Source organism: Dermacentor albipictus, chromosome 1, assembly GCF_038994185.2.
Source record: "Dermacentor albipictus isolate Rhodes 1998 colony chromosome 1, USDA_Dalb.pri_finalv2, whole genome shotgun sequence".
NCBI lineage: Eukaryota > Metazoa > Arthropoda > Arachnida > Ixodida > Ixodidae > Dermacentor > Dermacentor albipictus.
This window is the reverse complement of record NC_091821.1, coordinates 87,690,635-87,711,591: the sequence shown is the minus strand read 5'-3', so window position 1 is coordinate 87,711,591 and position 20,957 is coordinate 87,690,635. Positions and strand designations below refer to the sequence as shown.

The following is a 20,957-nucleotide window of genomic DNA, read 5'->3' as shown; positions in this document are numbered from 1 at the left end:
CATAGCTGGTCTTTAGTACATAAGCGCATTTTTGTTGCAGGTACCTTGCAACCACACAATTTGAACCCACAGATGCTAGGAAGGCATTTCCTTGCTTTGATGAACCAAGATTTAAAGCAACATTTAGCATCAAGATAATCCACGATCCTGAATACATTGCTCTCTCCAATATGCCTGTCATGGTAAGAAGGGAACTGCAATATTACAAGAATGATGTTGTATGTGCAATTAAACTCAATACCAAAATAATCAAGTATAGGTAAAATTTTCGCATTAAACTCTTATGAACCACAGGAGTGAAATGATGTACTAACATGACAACACTACTTATAATATTGTTTCAGTATTTCAGCTCATTTATGCACCATCAATATGCACTAACCAGCAACCTTCAGCTTCTTTCTTTTTTCACGCAGGGCAAAGAGATAACAACAACAGGCCTGCAAGTCACACAGTTTCAAAAGACTGTAAAAATGACAACTTATTTAGTTGCATTGATTGTTTGTGATTTTCATAATATTTCTGGAAACAGCTCGAATGGCATAGAGGTAAGAAACATTGTGTTCTTCATTGTGGGCTTTAAAATGAATTTGTATGTAGCAAATACTCTATTCGCACAAGCATAGTAACACTTTTTTTGCACATTCACTGACCTGATTAAGCACCTCGTACTTTAGCACCATGCTTCAAATATAATGTGATTTGCGCTGGATAGCGAAACTCAGTGCAGCAGAGAGAGAGAAAATTATCCTTATTATCAATGCCTGGTGCAACAAGAAAAGTGCGGCATTAGGTTCTATGACCCTATGTGCTGCCCGAAATGCCGCAATCCACATTTGCATGCCACCATAACATTCTGTAGTGTGTCGGTGTCCTTTCAGAACAAAGCACAGCGCTAAACAATACACTGTGTGATCTGCTACTGCAAAGTGGTCCTGGACAGGCTCCACCCACACCCCAGCACATTTGCAGCTGGTCCGTAGTGGCAGCACAACAGTGCAGCGTATCGAGCATCATGCTCGATACGCTGTCGAGCTAAAACAACCCATTTTCATTCTGCAGCTACTGCCACTCTATACATTGTGAGAATAATTTATAATAACGTTTGCACATGCTTGTTTTCTTGCTCGTTTGTCTAGATTCTCTGAACCTCTCTCTTCTGCAATATGTTTGTGGTGGCACAGATGTACAGCCTTTGTCAAAAGTACACAACCTACTCCGTGCCTTACCAATATGTCTTTCCACTGTGTGGTGGGATTCCCAGGCGCTCCTGACACTCCAGACTCTAGATAATTAGTACGAGAGTTCTCTTCGTTTCCCGTGGCAATTAAACATGACATATCATATGAACTGCCTTAAACAGACTGAGTCAGCCTGGCGGTCAGGGGCTGTTGCGGTAGTCCACGTACTTTTTACAAAGGCTCTATGTGCAATGTAATAATGTTCCATAATGTAGTAAATCAAAAATGTACTTTTTTTAACAGGTGAAAGTTTATGCCAGAGAAGAAGAAATTGATAAAGCTCATTACGCACTTCAAGCTGCACTGAAAATTTTAACCTACTTCGAGGAGTATTTTGGAATAAGGTATCCATTGCCCAAACTAGGTGAGTTTACTAGCTGATATACAAGTAGTTACTTGTCTCGTTTTAGCACGTATATAACACACTGAGACAAAAAAAACGCACACTGCTTGCAGACGCAAGCCCCTGGGTAGCTGAGAAACTCAATTTGAATCTACTTTTGATTCCTGGGTACTCAAGCCACTTGCATCTTTTAGTGTAAAGCTCTTCAAAGAAAACATTCAAGAAAGAAAATGAACATTATGTATAGCTTGCTTGCCTACAAGAAGACTTGAGTTCTGTGTGATCATACTGTAAAGTACTAAGCTAGGCGCTTGTTCAAAGCTGATACTATATTATTGCAAGATGAGTGCTTGTTCGGTCAGAACTGAACTAAGCACTACAACCAGTTGGAATAAGCTAAAAATTGCTCACTATCCAAGTAGTACCCCAATGTGCCTAAAGGAACAAAATTACTGCCAGTGAACGCTTCAAAGCTTCATAGAAAGATACATCAATATTGCTTGCAACTCAAGCTGTCTTCCTTTGCGTCGTTGAAGCCATTGAATGAGTAAAGCGATGAAAGAGGCTAGTTGGTGCACGCTCGTGATTACGTTGGGCCGAGTTTTACACTGTCAAAAACATGACGAAGACAGGAAGAAGGATGTGGACAGACGAAGTGCGAACTACCAGCTCTTTGTGTACGCAGTAACTTTGTATAATAATGTGCTCTATAACAAAAATAAAGGCTTAGTAGCTTGAGCTTCGTCCGTCCTCGCCCTTCTTCCATTGTTCGTCATCTTTTCACCAGTTTAAAACTCAGCGCAACGTAATCATGAACATCGAATGAGTCTTCTGCGTTAGAACAAACGTCTTAAACCTTAGACACACAGGAAAAAAAACAATAGTAATGGTTTACTTTAGAACTTTGTGCTGCTTTAAATGTCAAGAAATAATGTGGAAAATGACTAAAAGTAGTTTGAATTGAATTTATCAATGTTATTCCTATATGTAGCTAGAGAGCCTGCCCGTAATTTTGTTATAAAGGCTTTCAGCCTTTCCTGAAACTTTTTAATATCTGCACCACTTTCTTAACTTACTCGTACACATGAGTAAATGTGATGGCTACTCGTCAGGTTTGTTTAAATGGCACAACTAAGCACTGTCTTTGGCAAAAGCGAAAGCGGAAAAGTTTCATCACTGATAGGGCTGTGCTGCTGTCTGGTGGCTGTAAATCATACCATTGCACTGATCAGAAAAAGGCAGCACGAGGGAGGGCCGCTTCAAATAATTTTGAAGTCGTGTGAATACAAAAGTTTGGAACTGTAACAGGTGGAACACGGTGGGCACTGTTCCCCTGTGTGGCCACAGCTCACAGCTGTACGAGCAATAGCAATGATAAAAAAGAGGGGAAAGCCACGAGAGCACAAAACAGCAGCACTTGATTGCCAATACCTCCATTAATAAAATGGGCATTTTGTGGGACAGATTCGGGAGGCTATGCCCTTCAATACTGGGCACATTTTGCACCTTTTATAAAAGATGTTGCAAGGCCCCTTTAATCTATAACAGATGCTTGCTCATTACATTGTAGCAGTTGTGTGCCAAATTTTAGCTGTTTCAGTTATATTGCCACAATTCTCTGCCCCCACACAATATGCACAGAAGCTCTCCCTGGACATAACAGAATGGAAGGCAGTACTGTTAAAGTTCATTGGCCAAGAAAATAAATAAACCAAACCAAAAAGAGGCTTGTGATGTAAGCAAATCCGAATTGGGGGCTTCAGGTATCTTTAGTGTTAGCTGCATTCAGCATTTTATATTTGCCATTGTGAAATATGTCTCTATCCTTTGACAGATTTAATTGCCATTCCCGACTTTTCATCTGGAGCAATGGAAAACTGGGGATTAATCACATTTCGAGAGGCTCGGCTTCTCTATGACCCAGCAACATCATCGACCTCTGACCTAATGACAATATGTCGTATCATTGCACATGAAATCGCCCACATGGTAAGCTTTTCCCAGTGACTAAATTTCAAAATGTTTCATGTAATCTGTTGTCTTCATGCAAAGGTGTTCTTTGCTATAATATCAAAGCTATTTCTTTCTTTTTTACTTTTGCTTGTACAAAACAAAGCACACAGGCAAGTTCAGTAATTTTTGCAATTTTTCAAAATTTTGCACAGCTCACTGATCCTTAATGCAAATACATAAATGCATGTGTCAACCCCAGGCAGTGTTGATGACATATAGCACCTGATTCTTTTACTCTGCATGCTAGAGTTAAGGAAGCCTACCCACAGCTTCCTGGTTGTGTTTCTTTTGCACACGTGTCACTTTTATATTGTGAAAATACAAATGCACATGCAGTAAACCCTCATTGTAGCAAAGGCCTTCAGGCAGAAAAGGAAACTTTGTTGTAAGAGGGATTTTGGAAAAGGCTGAGGTGCCTTAAAATAGCCATAATGAAGTAAATGCAGTGCAACAATGTGGAGGCTTGCAAACTGTATATAAAGCTGAGGAAGTTACTGACTAGGTGACTGCAGCCACGTTTTGTTCTGAGGAGACGTGGTAGCAGAACAACCCCAGCATGCAGCTGTGCTTGGCAGTGTTCTCAGATGTTCCTTTGCTCATGCTCATGTGGTTGTCCTCGTATTTATCAGTGCCACTGCAACTGAAGGCAGTGCCGTTACAAAACACTTGACAGTTCCAACATGACAGCATATCATACTGGAGCAAAGAAAGGTGCAAGTAGCATCTGGCGGTTGGTTCTGTGCACAGGATAAAGCTCTCCTCACTGCCACTGCACTTTACTTTGTTTCGAAGCAAATGGGGTATGGTTCGTGTCTGCAATGCCGAGGGTAGTTTGGGAGGTTCTTCATTAGCAACGTCTTCTTTGCCACCCGGCACAAAGTTAAGAGTTTCTTCATTCAACGTCCACCTTGGCAAGCACATAGGACTTGAAATCTTCCACAAGGATTTTGCTGACAACCTGATGCACATGAAACATAGTTACAGCACTAAGACAGACATAAACACTAGCTGCACAGGACAGGCATTGGTCCTGTGCAGTTTGTGCTTCCATGTTTCTTGTGCAGCCATGTTTCCAGCACTGGTTTTTGCAGCTTATGTTTATATCTTTATCTTCCTAACCATGTTACGTAATGCCGGCAACCAACTAGCCCAACTTACAACATTCAAATGCACATGCTCGTACAGCTCATTACAGCTATGAATTTGGTCGTCTTTGTTTTCACATTCTGGCATTATTTTATTCCTGCAAAGGAACATAGGGCACTGAGAGCAGTATATGCACAGAAATTATTAGTGATAATGGTAAATTCTATTGGTACGTATGAGCAGCTGCCTCACTTTTTCGTTATCGCACAATACAGTCATATTCCCAAGGAGCTGTTGCCTCTTGGTGGAATGACCTCCACAACACTTTTTGTCTGTGCAAATTGATAAGAATAAATGCAAACCACCACTTACACCGTAAATTAATAAGCAAAGTTTAATGACACTCCTTTTTGGATAACTTGGCCCCAAATGTTCACTGCAGTGAAAACCACAAACACTGAATTAAGCGGTAATTTGAGTAAAGCAACGTCATTATAAGGAGGGTGTACTTTATGTGTCAAGGGCTAGTAAGTGAAAGCTGTAAACACAATTATCAGGCCATTCACTGCTGCCCTGCAGTAAAAGAAAAATTATGAAAAACCTGGATTGAAATCATGGCTTTCAAATTGTTCCATCGTTTTTACAAGAATTTTCACTCAACATAACTGTTTGAACAACATTTGACGAAAGCATTTATTATCATTAAAATAGTTTACTTTGGATAATATTATGAAATGGCTCCTCATCTGTCTTTCTATGCCAAATGTGGCTTCCATTGTCCTGATTAATTATTCCCAGTGCTACTTATAGCCACTGCAATACATATACTGCAGATCCTTATTAGTGTAGCAGTGTCATTTGTGAGGTAACAAGTAAGATGTTGACAAAAGTATTGTGAGGGTGAGACATCAAATTACTGTGTAAGTGGGATATTGACAAAAGTACTCTGCACCTAGATAACAAAAGCATTCAAATAAAATGATATTTCAATAAAAAGTATATCATTTTACTTTCATGTGTGCCTATTACACTTTGCTTTTCTTTAGAAAATGTATTTACAGTAATCTAAATGCAAGAAGTTATTGCCTCTGTGCCTGCCAGCATTTCTTTAATGTTGGTTTCATAAAGAAATGGCACTTTCATGGCCAGCATTCTTTTTTCATGCAAGGATGTATTTTTGCATAACATAGATAACTGAAAGCAAAAGAGCTTCTTGCTTATTACTTGATAAATGTTTTCAGCAATGTTGATTTGCTCTTAGTAGTCAAATCAAATCAAGATTGCAAGTGTGATGTCTAACTTAAGCTAGAGTGTATACTCTGCAGTCCGATTAAGCTAAACTAAGATGTTATGCTGTGAAAAAAAAGAATGTAAGATTAGTACAGTATTACAAATATTTTTGCTTTCTACATATAAAAATATGGTAACATGTAAATATCAATACATTTATTTATTTATATTGCTTACATTGAATGAAATTATTGGATATCTGGCATGCAAAGACAAGGACACACTACTTTAGAGGTGCCTTTGACTAGTTGAACTAAATATTGCAGCAAAGTAAATTGCACACTATAACTCTGCATGCTAATAAAAGTAGGGTGAAGACATTGGGTAAAGACAGGGTCAAGCTATTTCTCCTCTGAAGCAGTTCCATAAATTTGGCACATTGAACATACTTGATACGTTGTTTGCACAAGGTTCCTATAACACTGTACAGTGAAAGGAAACACCTGAATGAGAAGCATCTATATTATCATGTAGTATATTATACTACATTGAATGTCTCTGATCCTCAGTACATTCGACTTCCATTAATCTAACATTGCAAAGAAATGAGATAAACTTTCATACTGCTGGGATATCCTGTGATAATAGCTTTAGTATTTGCACTTGAAACTTGGCACTGGGCAGACAATCTGTGAGCGCCAACATATATTGCTAAGTGTTGTCTAAATATTCTTGTACATGGGAGACAATTCCTGCCCGAGTGCAGCTTAGTCTGCCATAATTGTACAGAAGCTGTCAACGACTAGAATCAGTGAAATATGTAAGAGAAATCTGAAATAATAGTTTGCCGTAAAAGCCTTACAAAGCCCATATTTCTTTTTATCATGCTGTTCCTCGTCGTGATTTAGAGTTTCCTGTGCCTCCATGCATATGTTATTATCAAGAATCTGCTCTCAACCCTACCCCCCAGTGTTGTCATCTTGAGTTACCATACTTTACTTGTGTTGTTGTTTTACATCTTCATGGACCTTGCATTTGGCATGCATGCTCTCCAGTATTGAAAACATCGTTAGTACTGTTAGCTTGATTGTAGGCACGCATAGTGTGCCCATCAGTGATTACCTTTAGCTAAAATTGTTCAATTTTTATTACATTGATGTTAAAATAATAAAGTTTTTCCACCAAAAAATATTCTGTGCTCCTATTGGGACTTTGCAGCATGGTTGAATGCACTAATGTCAGGTTAACAGAAGCCAAATTTACGTATTTGCAGATGAGATGTATGGTTAATATTGTGTCATTCGGTAAAGCATTGTGATATTTATTGGTAGGGCCATCACTATTAGCTGCAACTTTTAATGCCCTGAATTTGGGTTGTATATCACATATTTTTACTCAAACTTGCAGTGGTTTGGAAATCTGGTTACAATGGAATGGTGGGATGACCTTTGGCTCAATGAAGGCTTTGCCAGCTACATCCAATACAAAGGCATGGCTTATGCTAGTCCTGAGTGGGAACCTGTGAGTTGGTCTTTTATTAACCTTTATAAGCATGCACTGAACACACTAAATTCTGAATCAGCATACATTAGTACAGTAGCTGGGAAGCATTCTGAGATAATGTTATCACATTCTTTGCAGCAACATTCTGTACATTTTCCTATAGGAAGTGTGTGACACCTAAAACAGGCATAGAGCCACAGCAACAGTGCCGCCATCAATGTACTGGCATTATTTATTATGCAGCCGTTCCAAGCCAGCCTGACACTACATTGCTATGTGTTCACCTGCATGAATGTGCATTCAGTTTTGTCAAAAAATCCAGATTTCAGCATGTGTTCATCGGAGAGTTCTCCAGGAGCTCAAATGTTGACATAAAGTGCTAAAACTCCGACAAATTGGGCAAGTTTTCAATGTGCAAGAAGAATGCAAGCGTTGTCATTCGAGCATATGGAATGGAAAGTGGCTGCAGCACACAAATGTCGACATAGAAGTGTACACTAACGATACTGATTTCTAAGCACCCCTTTCCATCTACTTCAAGGTGGACTCAGAAGAGTGTTGGTTTCTAGATGCAGCTTGGATCCATGAAACCATAAGCTAAACCGATTTCCATATACATGTGCACGCATAAACTAGTCCACACTTGTTGTGCCTAATACACAGTTCTGCCACTCCTATGAACTTTTATGCTGCACACATTACCTTGTGGGCAAGCACAGAAATGCCAGTTCATATCAAAATTTAAATCACAGCGCCTGGTTACACTTGAAAACATAGGAATGTTAAATAAATGCGTACAGATTCTCTAAACTTCCTGCGTTGCATTTAACCCTTACATTAACCCACTCAGGATAGCTTTCTTTCTCATTGTTGCAGTAGAACAACACAGGAATATGGCAAATACAAAGTGAGGCACAAAGAAGGAAAACGCAACTCTTTGTGTGTATTTGTGCCTCACTTCATCTTCATCCTGTTCTTGTGCTGTTCCCCTGTAACGATGAACAACCACCAAGCCCAACTCGAAATGCTGCTCAATTTTTTTTTCATTCATAGTGTACATCAGGCAAGTACATTGATAGATTGTTTTTTTTATTTCTCTTTTTCTTTATTTAGCATTTTTAATTGATATTGCTTATATTTTTATTTTTTCCTGCACCCTAGAATATTTATCTGTGACAACTTCGAAATTGTTAGTTCACCTTGTCTTGTTCGTTTCTCTTAACCTCCCAATTCATGGCGAATCCCCTACTGTGGTTATGCACCACAGGCGTTCCCTAGCTCCTCAACATTTCATGGTGATACTTTGAGCTGTTAGAAACTAGCAAGCACTATAAACGTAAACAGCATGTGCTGAAGTAAGCATGGTGAAGGTCGAGCAAATAATCAGTTATGCAGAGAGCCAGAAGGCAGTAGCACAGTCGAAAAAAAATGAACGGGACGCAAATTATCCTAAATGCATTAAGGCAAGTTTTGATGACGTTATAAGTGTGCATAAGCAGGCTCTATGATGTCAGAAAACATGTACTACTGTAGTACACACAGGGAAAACTGCCAGTTTGCAATACAGCTCACCATGGAGGTACAGCTGCATGGAGAAATGAAAACATGTTATTCCTAATGGACTGTTAAAATACTTACTTGGAATTGAAGGTAGCGCAGAGAGGACACATTCACAAAGGAGGGTACGTAGGACAAGTGCTCATTAAAAATACTTCATTGGGCAACCAACAACACAAAATTTCATACATGACATTACAAAGCTACAACATAAGCCAGCGCAGTGTTTCGCTCTACTTCCGCTGCCACAACATTCATGATAGTAATCTTCGCTCCCTGCGTGGCAGTGCATCGTCGTACCACATGCTCCCCATATCGTACATCCAATAGGGCCAACTATCAAACCATAGACAAAACATAAAACATGCCTAATGTTTGTAGCAGCAGGCAGGCTTCTTTTTCTTTTTCGGCTTTATTTTCTTTATCTGCACTCTAAACAAAATTACCGTGCAAACAAATTACGGTGCAATTTTTGTTTTTGTGTTACCCATTTCTTTCTTGTACGTACCATCAAAGTAAACTGAAGTGCAGTGGCAACAAATCAGTGACTAAGCCTGAAGACTTCTGAGTCCCATGTAACTTCATTGTATAGCGACTTGCAAATCATGCTTTGAGCCAAAATCTGGTGTTTGGGCCTGGATAAGGAGAACGATGATATACTTAATTTTCCTCAATATTTTCACATACATGCCATGCCACACTTCTTTTGGCAAACATGAAAGTACAAAATAGCATTTTCGTTTATTTTATTACTTGCTCACGTCTAAATATCTTGTTTGTCCTTACTGTTTTGCTTCATTCCAGGATGCTTTGTTTACAAATGTTTTAGCTGGTGTTCTTGAAGCAGATTCTGTGATATCTTCCCACCCAATTATACAACATGTTAATAACCCAAGCGAAATATCATCACTCTTTGATGTGATATCGTATGCGAAGGTGAGACAATTCATTATTACAATTATATTCAGCAAAATATTTGTTCTAATATTAATTATAAAAGCTTCAGCAAGTAAAATCTATAGCAGCGATTATGGGAGACACATTCTAAGCAATTAAGAACGTGGAAAGTTCTAAACAAATTTGGAACGTTATTTTTCCTGTCTACATTCTATTATGCATGCCGAGTGCACGAAAGAAAGTCCAAGTGCTGCACTGCGAAGGCAATGTTTATAATAATCAAATTGTACATTACAGGGCTCATCAGTCCTTCGCATGTTAGAAGACTTCATGTCAAAAGATGACTTTCGGTATGGCATTGCTGTAAGTTGCAACCTTCCTTTGCTTCTAGGCTCCTCTGTACCTACCTGTATGTCATGCTGAACAGTAAGCTAATTTTTTGCCTTCTGTCTCCAGAAATATCTGAAAAAGCACAAGTTTGCAAATACTATCACATTTGACCTCTGGGATGAACTTGAGGCATCATCATCTAGTGTAAGTGATTATGTTTACTATATATGTATATCATTAGTGCAAGCAATAATAAATTTTGCTTCTTGTATAAAAGTAGTTAAGTATCAAAGGTGGCGCAAAAGAGAACAAGGAAGATCACAATTATTTGTTGAAAAAAAAACAAGAAGCAGGAAATTGCATTAAATCATCGCTTGTTTCATAATGTGCATGTTTTACAAGTGATGACATTGCTTTGCAAATTTTCCTTTAACTCTTTGTGTGATGAGAATGGATTCAGATGATTGAACAAGACCTAAAGATTTCGCTTTCATCTCAAAGAGCAGTTCATATTGTCACGTTTCAGTTTTTGTTTTCATTTACTCATGGCTCACTTGTTATTTAGGGCTTGAGCATAACTAGTATCATGGAAAGCTGGACCAAGCAAATGGGATTTCCTCTTGTTTCTGTGGAAAGAAATGGACACAGTTTCAGTGTGAGACAGTCACAATTTTTGATAGATCCGGACACTGCCATGAACCGCAAGCCAACACCATTTAAGTAAGTGAAGTCTCAATTACTTGATAAAGCCAATATCAAGCAAACAAAAACAAAAATAAACAAAAAAACAAAGGAGGGGGTCCTGATTAGTTTTACTTAAAAGGACACTAAAGGTGAATAATAATAAGTTGAGCTGTACTATAGCAAATGAACTTTCTGCAATAGCAAAAATGCAACTGTTACTGTGAGAGCAGGCATGGTAAGCCAGAAAAGGTACAAAGACAGAAAATGGGTGGCCAAGCTGCTTTGAAGTTTCTGAATCAACTCGCCATGATTTCATGTATTCTGACATCCACTCAGGTCTAGTCAATTGTTTGTCAGTAAAGGAGGGCTCTGTTGTATCCTAAAGGAACAAGAGCCTCAACCTTTTTAATTTTGAGAACTGTTCCCGTACCAAAAATTGGCCAAATACAGGAGAATACTTTGAAATCTATGAGATTTACTCTGACACACTGGTGCTGAGGATTTGGGGCAAAATTTAAGAAAGCGAAGCTTGCTCTTCATTTTGTCTAATGTAATAACCTTTGTCTGCAAATGTATGAAAATGGAATTTCAAAAGAATGATTTGCTGGTCTAACCTGATTCAACTTCATCCTTTATTTTCTGTTTAAAAGTCTGAATAACGTTTCGTGAAATGATACTTCTGATGTTAATCTTCACATATATTAAAATTTCAGGTACATTTGGAAAATTCCCCTCACATACCAGACCAGTGAAGGCAGAACAGGGCTGCTTTGGTTGACAAAACCGCAACAAAGTGAGTAGACAATGCAGAACATTACATAGTACTACATAGTAAGGAATAGTATGTACCATAATTATTTCTATGCTGTTGTACTAGGCATGTAGATATTTCAGTGTAAGTGCTGTTACCACAGACATTTTTACAAAGGGCTAAATGCTAAAAGTGATACTTATTAATGAAAGAAACAATAAAATCCATCATAACAGTAATGCACACCATCAGAATATTCAAGGCAGCTATAATGAACTCAGAGAAACTTGTCTGTGTTATATTTTTCTTTTGGCGCACTGAATGTACACCAAAAGCACAACAGGCATACATAAAGCTTCGTACTTTGGTCAGGCTGTAACTTATTGAACAAATTGACTTAGCCGAAGACATTACAAATTGAATACACATAATTAATGTGACTCATTAAGTGAAATGAAACTATACTCGCGGACAACATTCCGCGGCTATGAAGGGCAGGCTACGGGAGCATGGCTGCTACACATGTGTTACCGCACCAAGTAGTTCGGCAGCATTTGACAGTGCTTTTGGTTGCTTGGAACAGACGCTCAAACCATGCAGCTTCCACGTGCAACAGTTTCGCACTTCCCCAGATGTGGAAGGGAAAAGCCAAGAAATAAGCAAACCTTTTCACTCAGTGGTGTGCTCTGTCTTATTTAATCTTTGCTAATACAGTAAAAGCTCGTTAATTCGAACCGCAAGGGGAAGCCGCTTCAGTTCGAATTAACGAAAGTTCGAACTAACGAAAGTGAAGGAGGGCAACCGTACACTGCGATTTGGAAGCAGTAGGGCATGTCAGAAATTTGGCGTGTCAGAAAGTGATGGCGTGTGCCCGCGGCACACGCCATCTTCAAGTCGAAGCTCTGGGTCCGACTGTGCCACACCACCGATGTCCACCGAAACGAACGTTAGCCGAGGCTTAACACCATCACAATGAATCGCGACGGCCGGTACCTCCTAAGCTGAAAACAGAGGTGCACAACCGATGAAGACTGCCGAGACAAAGACGCTGAACATGTGAAGGTGGCGAAGGCCCTCATTCGTTGGTTCTTGATTGCAAGCGCAGCTGCGACGTACTTGATTCGCTGTGTTTTGGAGCTTGCCGTGCCATCTCCACACAGCATTAGCAGCTGTACGAGATTTGCAAAGCCTCCGACATTCGCAACGGGCAAGAATTCTCGGAGGTTACGTAGAACGGAGAGGCGGCAGCCGCCGCTGCCTTCTGGCTGACCCCGCGTCGGTTAGATTTTTTTTCCGATTTTGCCTTCTCTCGCCGTTCTCTCCGTTTCGGAGGCAATACAGCCTTGTGTGTAGGCAGTAGGCGCGCTTCTCTGGCCGTGTGTCAGGCGAGCGTAGTTCGAATTATCCGTGAGGGAACCTTCTCGCGTTCGAATTAACGGACTTTTTTATACATAGACTTCTGTGGAGCTTGGCCGGACCAAATCGTACAGTTCAAATTATCCATAAATTCGAATTATTGAAGTTCGAATTAACGAGCTTTCACTGTAATGTGTTTGTTTTGTGTTCCCCAGCCCAAACTACCGGGAATTGAAATGCGGGACACTTTTCAGGAGTGCTCTCACTTCTGCGCGCTTTGCCTCTGCAACTTTCCCTTCATATCCATTGAAAGTTTTCTGCGAGTATAGCCAACGACACTACTATATTAACCTATACTAACACAATATATCATAATTTGCATATAACAGAGAGCTGCTTTGGCAACAACAAACAATTTTGCGTTGACTCTAAGCAAAACTAAACTGCATGTAATGTTGAAGTACTGATTGATTGGGTGCGCCATTGGCGTAGCCAGGGGAGGTGGTGGTCGAACCGCCCCCCCCCCTTTTCTTTTCAGGAGTTTCAGGAGAAAGTTTCAGGAGGTGGGCTCCGAAAAAGCCACATTAATGAAAGGAAAAGCTTGAATGTGAAAGCAAGGCAAGGGCTAGTGGTGGTCCGAATGGAGAAGGGGGGTTGTCATGTCACCGTTTCTTGAACTTACGTTTATTTGGTTTGCCCGCAACCGCCTGTCGTGTCTATAGTAATAGCATTTCCGTGCCTTCTCACGTCACCTTTTCCCTAACCGCCCTTGTATGGCAACGGCGAGCGAAGAGTGGCAAATTGTTATTCACTCGTTTCATGACATTCCTTGCCTCCTCTCGACCAATCTATCTAACTTCCATCTGGACTTGAGTATAGTATAGTGGTAAGCGCTGCAATTTCTGCAGTGCTTTTTCGGGGGGTCACAGATAATTACAGCTGTCAAGAGGCTAATGTGGTGATCGACACCCAGGGAACTCCAGAGGGCATTGTGCACATTCGACGTGATGCAAATGTCCAAACTAGCTTCTCGTGTCTCCTTGCCTCTCTGCCACACTCCTCCCACGTGTATACATGCTCTGAACCATCCCCAACGCGGCGTGCAAGACAGCCAGAGCTGCAGCAGCTGTGGGAAAGTCGAAGGAAGAGGCAAAGAAAACTTCGCTTGAAAAAGCTTCGCTCTAGAACAGGACAAGAAAGAAATACCTACAGAACACCGATTTACGCGCGGCAAAATATATCAAGGACTGGGGTGTTGGCTCAGAAAAGCTACGAAACTGTTACAACAAACAGGTGGGAGGGAAGGTAGGTGAATGGCCTGAAAATCCATGCAGAAATAGAAATATAGGAATCATAGCAGCCGCCGCGCCGTTCAACAGACTGTTGAATGTTGAAGAGTGCGACAGTGACTAACAGAAAAGATTGTTAAGAAGGGGAGTGGAGCGATGGATACGAGGAGTAGGGGACGTGCATAAAAGGCATCAATAATGAAGTCGGCAGGATAATTATGGACATAGGCAGAGCATCTCGTCCCTGCCCGATCGCTCAACACCAGACAGCCGTGGCCACTTGTTTAGCTGAGGCTCACCTCATCATCATCATCAGCCTATTTTATATCCACTGTAGGACGAAGGCCTCTCCCTGCCATCTCCTATTACCCTTGTCCTGTGCTGATTCCAAGTGGTGCTCACTAATTTCCTAATTTCATCGCCCCCACCTAGTCTTCTACCATTCTCGACTGCGCTTCCCTTCTCTTAGCACCCATTTTGTAACCCTAATGGCCCACCGGTTATCTAACCTACGCATTACATGACCTTCCCAGCTCCATTTTTTTTTCTCTTAAAGTGAATTAGAATATCGGCTATACCCATTTGCTCTTTGATCCAAACCGCTCTCTTTCTGCCTCTTAACTTTATGCCTAACGTTCTTTGTTCCATTGCTCTTTGCGCAGTCATTAACTTGTTCTCAAGGTTATTCGTCAGTCTCCAAGTTTCTGCCCCATATGTCAGCACCGGTAAAGGGGACTGATTGTACACCTTCCTTTTCAATGATAACGGCAAGCTTCCAGTCAGGAGTTCACAATGTTTGCCGTATGCGCTCCAGCTCATTTTATTCTTCTGTAAGTTTCCTTCTCATGATCAGGGTTCCCTGTGAGTAATTGACCTAGGTAGACGTACTCCTTCACAAACTCTAGAGGCTGACTGGCGTTCCTGAACTCCTGTTTTCTTGCCCGGCTATTCATCATTATCTTTGACTTCTGCATATTAATCTTCAACCTCACGCTTACACACACACACACACACTCTCTCTCTCTCTGCTAAGGTCCTCAACCATTTGTTGTAAGTCTTCTCGAGTGTTGCTTAACAGGACAATGTCATCTGCCAACCGAAGGTTGCTGAGGTATTCTAATACTTCTTCCAAACACTCAGTGTATAGCATTGGAGAGATTGTGTTTCCTTGTCTGACCCCTTTCTTTATAGGTATCTTCCTACTTTTCTTGGGGAGAATTAAGGCAGCTGTGGAATATCTGTAGATATTTTCCAAGATATTTATGTAAGTGGCCTGTACTTCTTGATTACGTAATGCCGCTATGACTGCTGGTATCTCTACTGAATCAAATGCCTTTTCATAATTATGAAAGCCATATAGAGAGGCTTATTGTGCCCTGCGGATTTCTTGATTACCTGATTATCCTTCCTGAAGAGTATCCCTTCCTGAAGCCAGCCTGTTTCCTTGGTTAACTAAAGTCCAGTGTTAACCTTATTCTACTGGAATTTATCTTGGTGAATATCTTACATAATACTGGGAGTAAGCTAATCAGACTATAACTTAACAGCTCCCTTTTTGTGTATTAGTATAATGTTGGTGTTGTTCGAGTTCTCTGGGACCCTTGAAGTCCATAGACACTTCGTATAGAAAGCCGCCAGTTTTCCAAGCATTATGTCTCCTCCATCTCTGATTAAATCGACTGTTATTCCATCTTCTGCCGCTTTTCCTTATTTCATGTCTTGCAAGGCCCTTCTAACCACATTGCTAGTTATAGAAGGAGTCTGTGCAACCTATTCATTACTGCTTCGAATGGAGGTATCGTGGCTCCTCTGGGTACTTACAGGTCAGTATAGAATTATTCCACTGCGTTTACGATACCTTCGAGATTGCTGATGATATTATCCTGCTTATCTTTCTGCGCATACATCTCGGTTTGTCCTATGCCAAGTTTCCTTCTCAGTGATTTCATGCAGCGTCCATTTTTATGGCTTCCTCAGTCTTTCTCACATCCCTTATTTTCTCCTTGTTGATCAGTTTTCAAACTTCCACGAATTCTATCTTATTACTTCAGTTGAACACTTTCATTCTTTGTCGCTTCTTTATTAGGTCCTTTGTTACTTGGGAGAGCTTGCCTACGGATTTCCTTGGTGTCTTACCTCCCACTTCAATTGCTGTCCCAGAAGCCAGCCTAGTTACGGTTTCATTCATTACCTCAATGTCACCTACCCCGTCCTAACACATGCTGTTTGCTGCAGAGAGCTCATCCTAACTAAACGTCTCGGCAATTTTAAGAATAGATATGTGTCAGGAGACAACTCTTTCAAATCTTTCGGAGCTAGTGGCCCTTATTTTACTGCGAACATTTGCTGCCGTAATTTTTATAGGGCTTCTAAACAGGCATCAGCCCTGCTTCGGACTGTCTGCTTCATCAGTACTCGAGTGTGATCAAATAACAATATGCAGCGCGTGAATACTACGTTACGATAATTGCAAGTTACTTCCAAAGATCTTTTCAAACAAGTCGGACAGCAAGTCACCAAAAGTTAGTGACATTTGCACCAGATGACACTATCAAAGTTCTAGCGTAAAGCTTTGTAGCTGTTTTTTTTAATGTAGAATAATATAGCATGCCAACAATGCCGAAAGCGCGATTGAGTGATAGGCAACTTGCAAAATAGTGCCCGTCCTCTCCCCTACGTAGCCGTGGCCGTACCACTGACTAGAAGATCTGGCTGGAAAACAAAGGTGATCTCCACTGTTATCTGGGCTGCAACAAGTCTGGCCTGCGAATGAGAACACACATGATAGTGTGCTGTCCTGTTTTTATATGGCCCTGTTCTTAGCGCTGTTAATTTTTCCAAGTCATGTCATTCCCATACATTATATAAATACATCAATTCATAAATGAAATTTTACTTTTTGAGATATCATCCTTTTTAAAAATAACATAAGGATGATAGCATAATTTGATGCGAAGTGACTGCAAAACATGCATCTTCATTGTTAAGCATTCTTGTCCGGGGATTGCTAGGAATTTATCATTGCGTGGTGTACATCCTAACACACACACACACACATACACGCACACACACACACACACACACACACACACACATATATATATATATATATATATATATATATATATATATATATATATATATATATATATATACATATATATATATATATATATATATATATATATATAAAGAGAGAGAGAGAGAGGGGTGTGTGAAGGAGGGGGAGAAGTGGTAGTTGTCGGCGGAACCGCCCCCCTGACATAAATTTTGTCTACGCCACTGGGATATGCTGATTGACTGCAGAAAATTGGTGCTTTGGAACAGCTGTTTTCCAAAAACAGCTGGCACCAAATAAAATAAAATAGTAGAACTTCAATGTAAACAGGAAACACTGGCATGAGATTGAGTCATTGCACAGTACCCTAAGCACATTTTGCTGTTTGACTCATGATATCATGCAGTCCAAAGGATTGTTGTAAGCACAGGTAAGTGACTGGATGCAACACAATAGAAGCCTCAAGTTGTGCAGTTTAATTTATGGTTTCTTCAGTGATGGTACAGGTTGAGTTAGGTAGAAGTTGGCCATTTATGTATAAAAATACACATTTCTGACACCGAGCCTGCCAAGATAGTGGAGTAACATACTCCTAGTGTCCTATTGCATAAATATGTTCCCAGATGGTACTCTGGGGCTGAATCCTCATGTAAAAACCACTTGACTATAACGAGCAAATTTGCAGGCATCATGAAACTTGTAAGTATGTAAGTATAGGCATAAAGCTATATCTTTTAGAAGGTTAGTGAGGCACACAGTATGAGGAGAATGTAATGTGAGAAATGTACATTGTGCATTTTAAATAAAGAAAGAAATTAATAATTTTACACCAGTATCAAGTACAAAACTAGCTGCCTCTGACCACGTTTGAAATAAATTTCCAGTATGATTTACTATTGTTGGTTTGTACTGCATTGCTTTACTGCATTGCTTTGCTGCATGTCAGTACTGCCTGAAACAAAAAAGTTATCAAACTACAAAATTTTGCGTTAGTGGGACCGCTAGTTATACATGACTCTTCAAGCTAAACCGCTGGCCGGCTTGCACTCAAATTTCGCACACAGATGAAATTTCAGAATTAATACATTTTAATACCACCATTTATCACCTTACTTGTCTGTTTCATCGAAAATGAATAAAAAGCATGTGTCATTTGTGGCAATGCCAGTCAATAAGTATAGAATTTGTGGAAATGAAATGGTGGTGTCATCTGTCATTGTTAGGATGAAACTGTAGGCTGCATACAAAACACAGCATGCACCTTGTTTCGCTGTTACAGTGCCACAGTTCTGTTCTTTCAAATTCTACGCTTTCTGTTTGGTTTTGCTTAAGCAACACATACTTCTGATTTATTCTGGATGAAACAGAGTAATGCACCCAATGTAGCATAAAAGATGCATCCACCACAGAATTCCACCTCTGTGCAAAACTTAATATCAAGTGAGCCGGCAGTTTACCCAGAATAAGAGTCATGCTTACCTAGCATTCTTATTTCTGCAACATTTGGTACACTGTAGCCTGAGAATGTAAAGACCAGGTGGTCATCTCTGGCAGTGGTCGCGCTTGCCTTTACTTGTTTTTGATCGAATATGCACTAGTTCCCACAATGTACTGGAATATTTAGTCACTCTATGCATTGATAAACTACAAACTTGATGAACTGTACTTCTGTATTTTACAGCATTCAAACTCGCAGTTTCTGAAAACGCATGGGTTAAATTCAACAACAACATGACTGGAGTCTTCTTTGTGAAGTATGACAAAAAGAACTTTCTTTTACTTGAAGACGTACTTAAACGGGACATTAATGTAAGTTGAAATTTATTTACTCCAAATAATTAAATACCAGTATTATTTCCAACCATGCTTAATTTGGGCTACAAATTGTGGTATGTTTTGTAAGTATATAAAATGGAGTATTGAAATGACAGTGTATGAAAGTGGCAGTTTTCTGTAAAAAATGGACTGTTTTGTATGTAGTCTTTATAGCGCATTTGCACAAGAAGGTACTACAAGGTAATTATCAGACTTAACATACTTAAAAGTTTGGCTAGTTATATAATCATGGCTCCTGGGGAGCAACACAGACAGACCTACCGCTTTGTATGCGGTAGGTCTGTTAACTTGAAGGGTTTCAGTGAATGAGAATGGGATAGCTGTTGCATTGCCATAAGGTGGTGTTACAAGAAATAGTAGACAAAGTGAAGATGAAATTATACTTGTGGTTACATCACTACCTTTATAGCACTGCTCTCTGTGCTATATGATAAAGGAAGTGTTACAGATAGAAGCACAGAAGCCTACAAAACTGGAGGCATGGTCTTCATAAAGTTGGTTTAGCAATGAAGGCACTGACATGCATTAAGTGCTGCAGAATCTCATAAGTCTTGATGAAAAGGATGTTTACAGGTTTCAAACCTCTAGGTCAAGTTCTACAAGATATGGCCAACCCTTGTGACATAGACCATTGATAAAAAATGCCTATATGGTTAAATGACATGTCGGGAATGTCCTACATGTGACATATCTGTCTAGAAGACATTTTTCCCAAGCTCAAATTACAGTAATCTTAGTAACATTGCAGTCTGAAACAGCAGTACTGTGCATGTTGCTCAGATAAGGAGATAAAAACAACGCTTGGGGAAGAAAAATTACAGACATTTTGAGCTTGCGCTACAAATTATTACTGTTACATGTAGTCACAACTTAAATACAAGCATACAAACTCGTCCTTCAATTATCTTCAATTGGCTGTTTTCTGTAAAAATGGACTGTATTGTATGTAGTGTTTATAGTGAATTTTTTTAAGAACTGTAACAGTGAGGTAAATTTAACAAAAAGGGCTGTCGCCAATTTTCAATGAATTGCACATGAAAAAGAAAGTGCCTAGGAAGTGGACATTGTATCTTAATAACTTTATCTTAAATGAAAAGGGATAAGACATACAGCAGTATGCGTGTGATAGGTTATTTTTGTTGCAGTTAAAGCATGCAACGTAGAACCTTCTTATTTAACCTCATGAAGTCGGGAAATAATGCAGTTAAGATACAGAAAAATGATATTATGGGACTAAACTGGCCAACTAGAACATAGGTAATGAAGTAGCGATTCGTACACAAATCGCCATGCAACAGGCCATATTGTTCCTTTTAAACTGTGATAAAAGCTCCTTAGCAGGTTAGTTTCTTGTGCAGCACTAAAAAATGCATGCTAAAGACAACCATAGCCTTCTTGGAGTAAATCTGCTGATTGAAAATGTAATAGTTTGTTTATTTCTGTTTCTAACGAACAAAAAAGACAAATAACAGTTACAATTGATATCAACATATTAAATACAAAACACTACACAGCTATGGTTGAACAGCTGTGGTTGAAACACTGCACAGCTGTGGTTTGATTGAACAAAATTTTCAGTGCAGCGAAACTTGTTTTCTTCCCTTAAACACTTTTATTGAAGCCCATGTGAATTTCGCTTGATTTTGTGGCCATTTTCATTTGCAGCTTTGATCGAATGGAGAACTCATGCATTGCATTTGAAACAGTCTCTATAAAAAGTACTCATGCAGAAGTGGCATGAAAAATACATCACCATATCATTTGCTGATTCAGCACCTCATCA

General features: G+C 39.7%; 1 protein-coding gene across 5 annotated transcripts in view; it reads left to right on the top strand.

Annotated features, from left to right (window-relative positions):
* The window catches only part of LOC135897826 (uncharacterized), a 237,810-nt gene that overhangs the window by 208,605 nt on the left and 8,248 nt on the right, over nucleotides 1-20,957 (top strand). For all 5 annotated transcript variants that reach the window (XM_065426534.1, XM_065426533.2, XM_065426532.2 and 2 more), the window contains 11 exons: nucleotides 41-182; nucleotides 417-548; nucleotides 1,485-1,605; nucleotides 3,419-3,573; nucleotides 7,321-7,434; nucleotides 9,778-9,909; nucleotides 10,168-10,233; nucleotides 10,327-10,404; nucleotides 10,766-10,920; nucleotides 11,598-11,677; nucleotides 19,020-19,147. In XM_065426534.1, coding sequence (XP_065282606.1) covers nucleotides 41-182; nucleotides 417-548; nucleotides 1,485-1,605; nucleotides 3,419-3,573; nucleotides 7,321-7,434; nucleotides 9,778-9,909; nucleotides 10,168-10,233; nucleotides 10,327-10,404; nucleotides 10,766-10,920; nucleotides 11,598-11,677; nucleotides 19,020-19,147 — 1,303 coding nt within the window. The remainder of the gene's footprint in view (nucleotides 1-40; nucleotides 183-416; nucleotides 549-1,484; nucleotides 1,606-3,418; nucleotides 3,574-7,320; nucleotides 7,435-9,777; nucleotides 9,910-10,167; nucleotides 10,234-10,326; nucleotides 10,405-10,765; nucleotides 10,921-11,597; nucleotides 11,678-19,019; nucleotides 19,148-20,957) is intronic.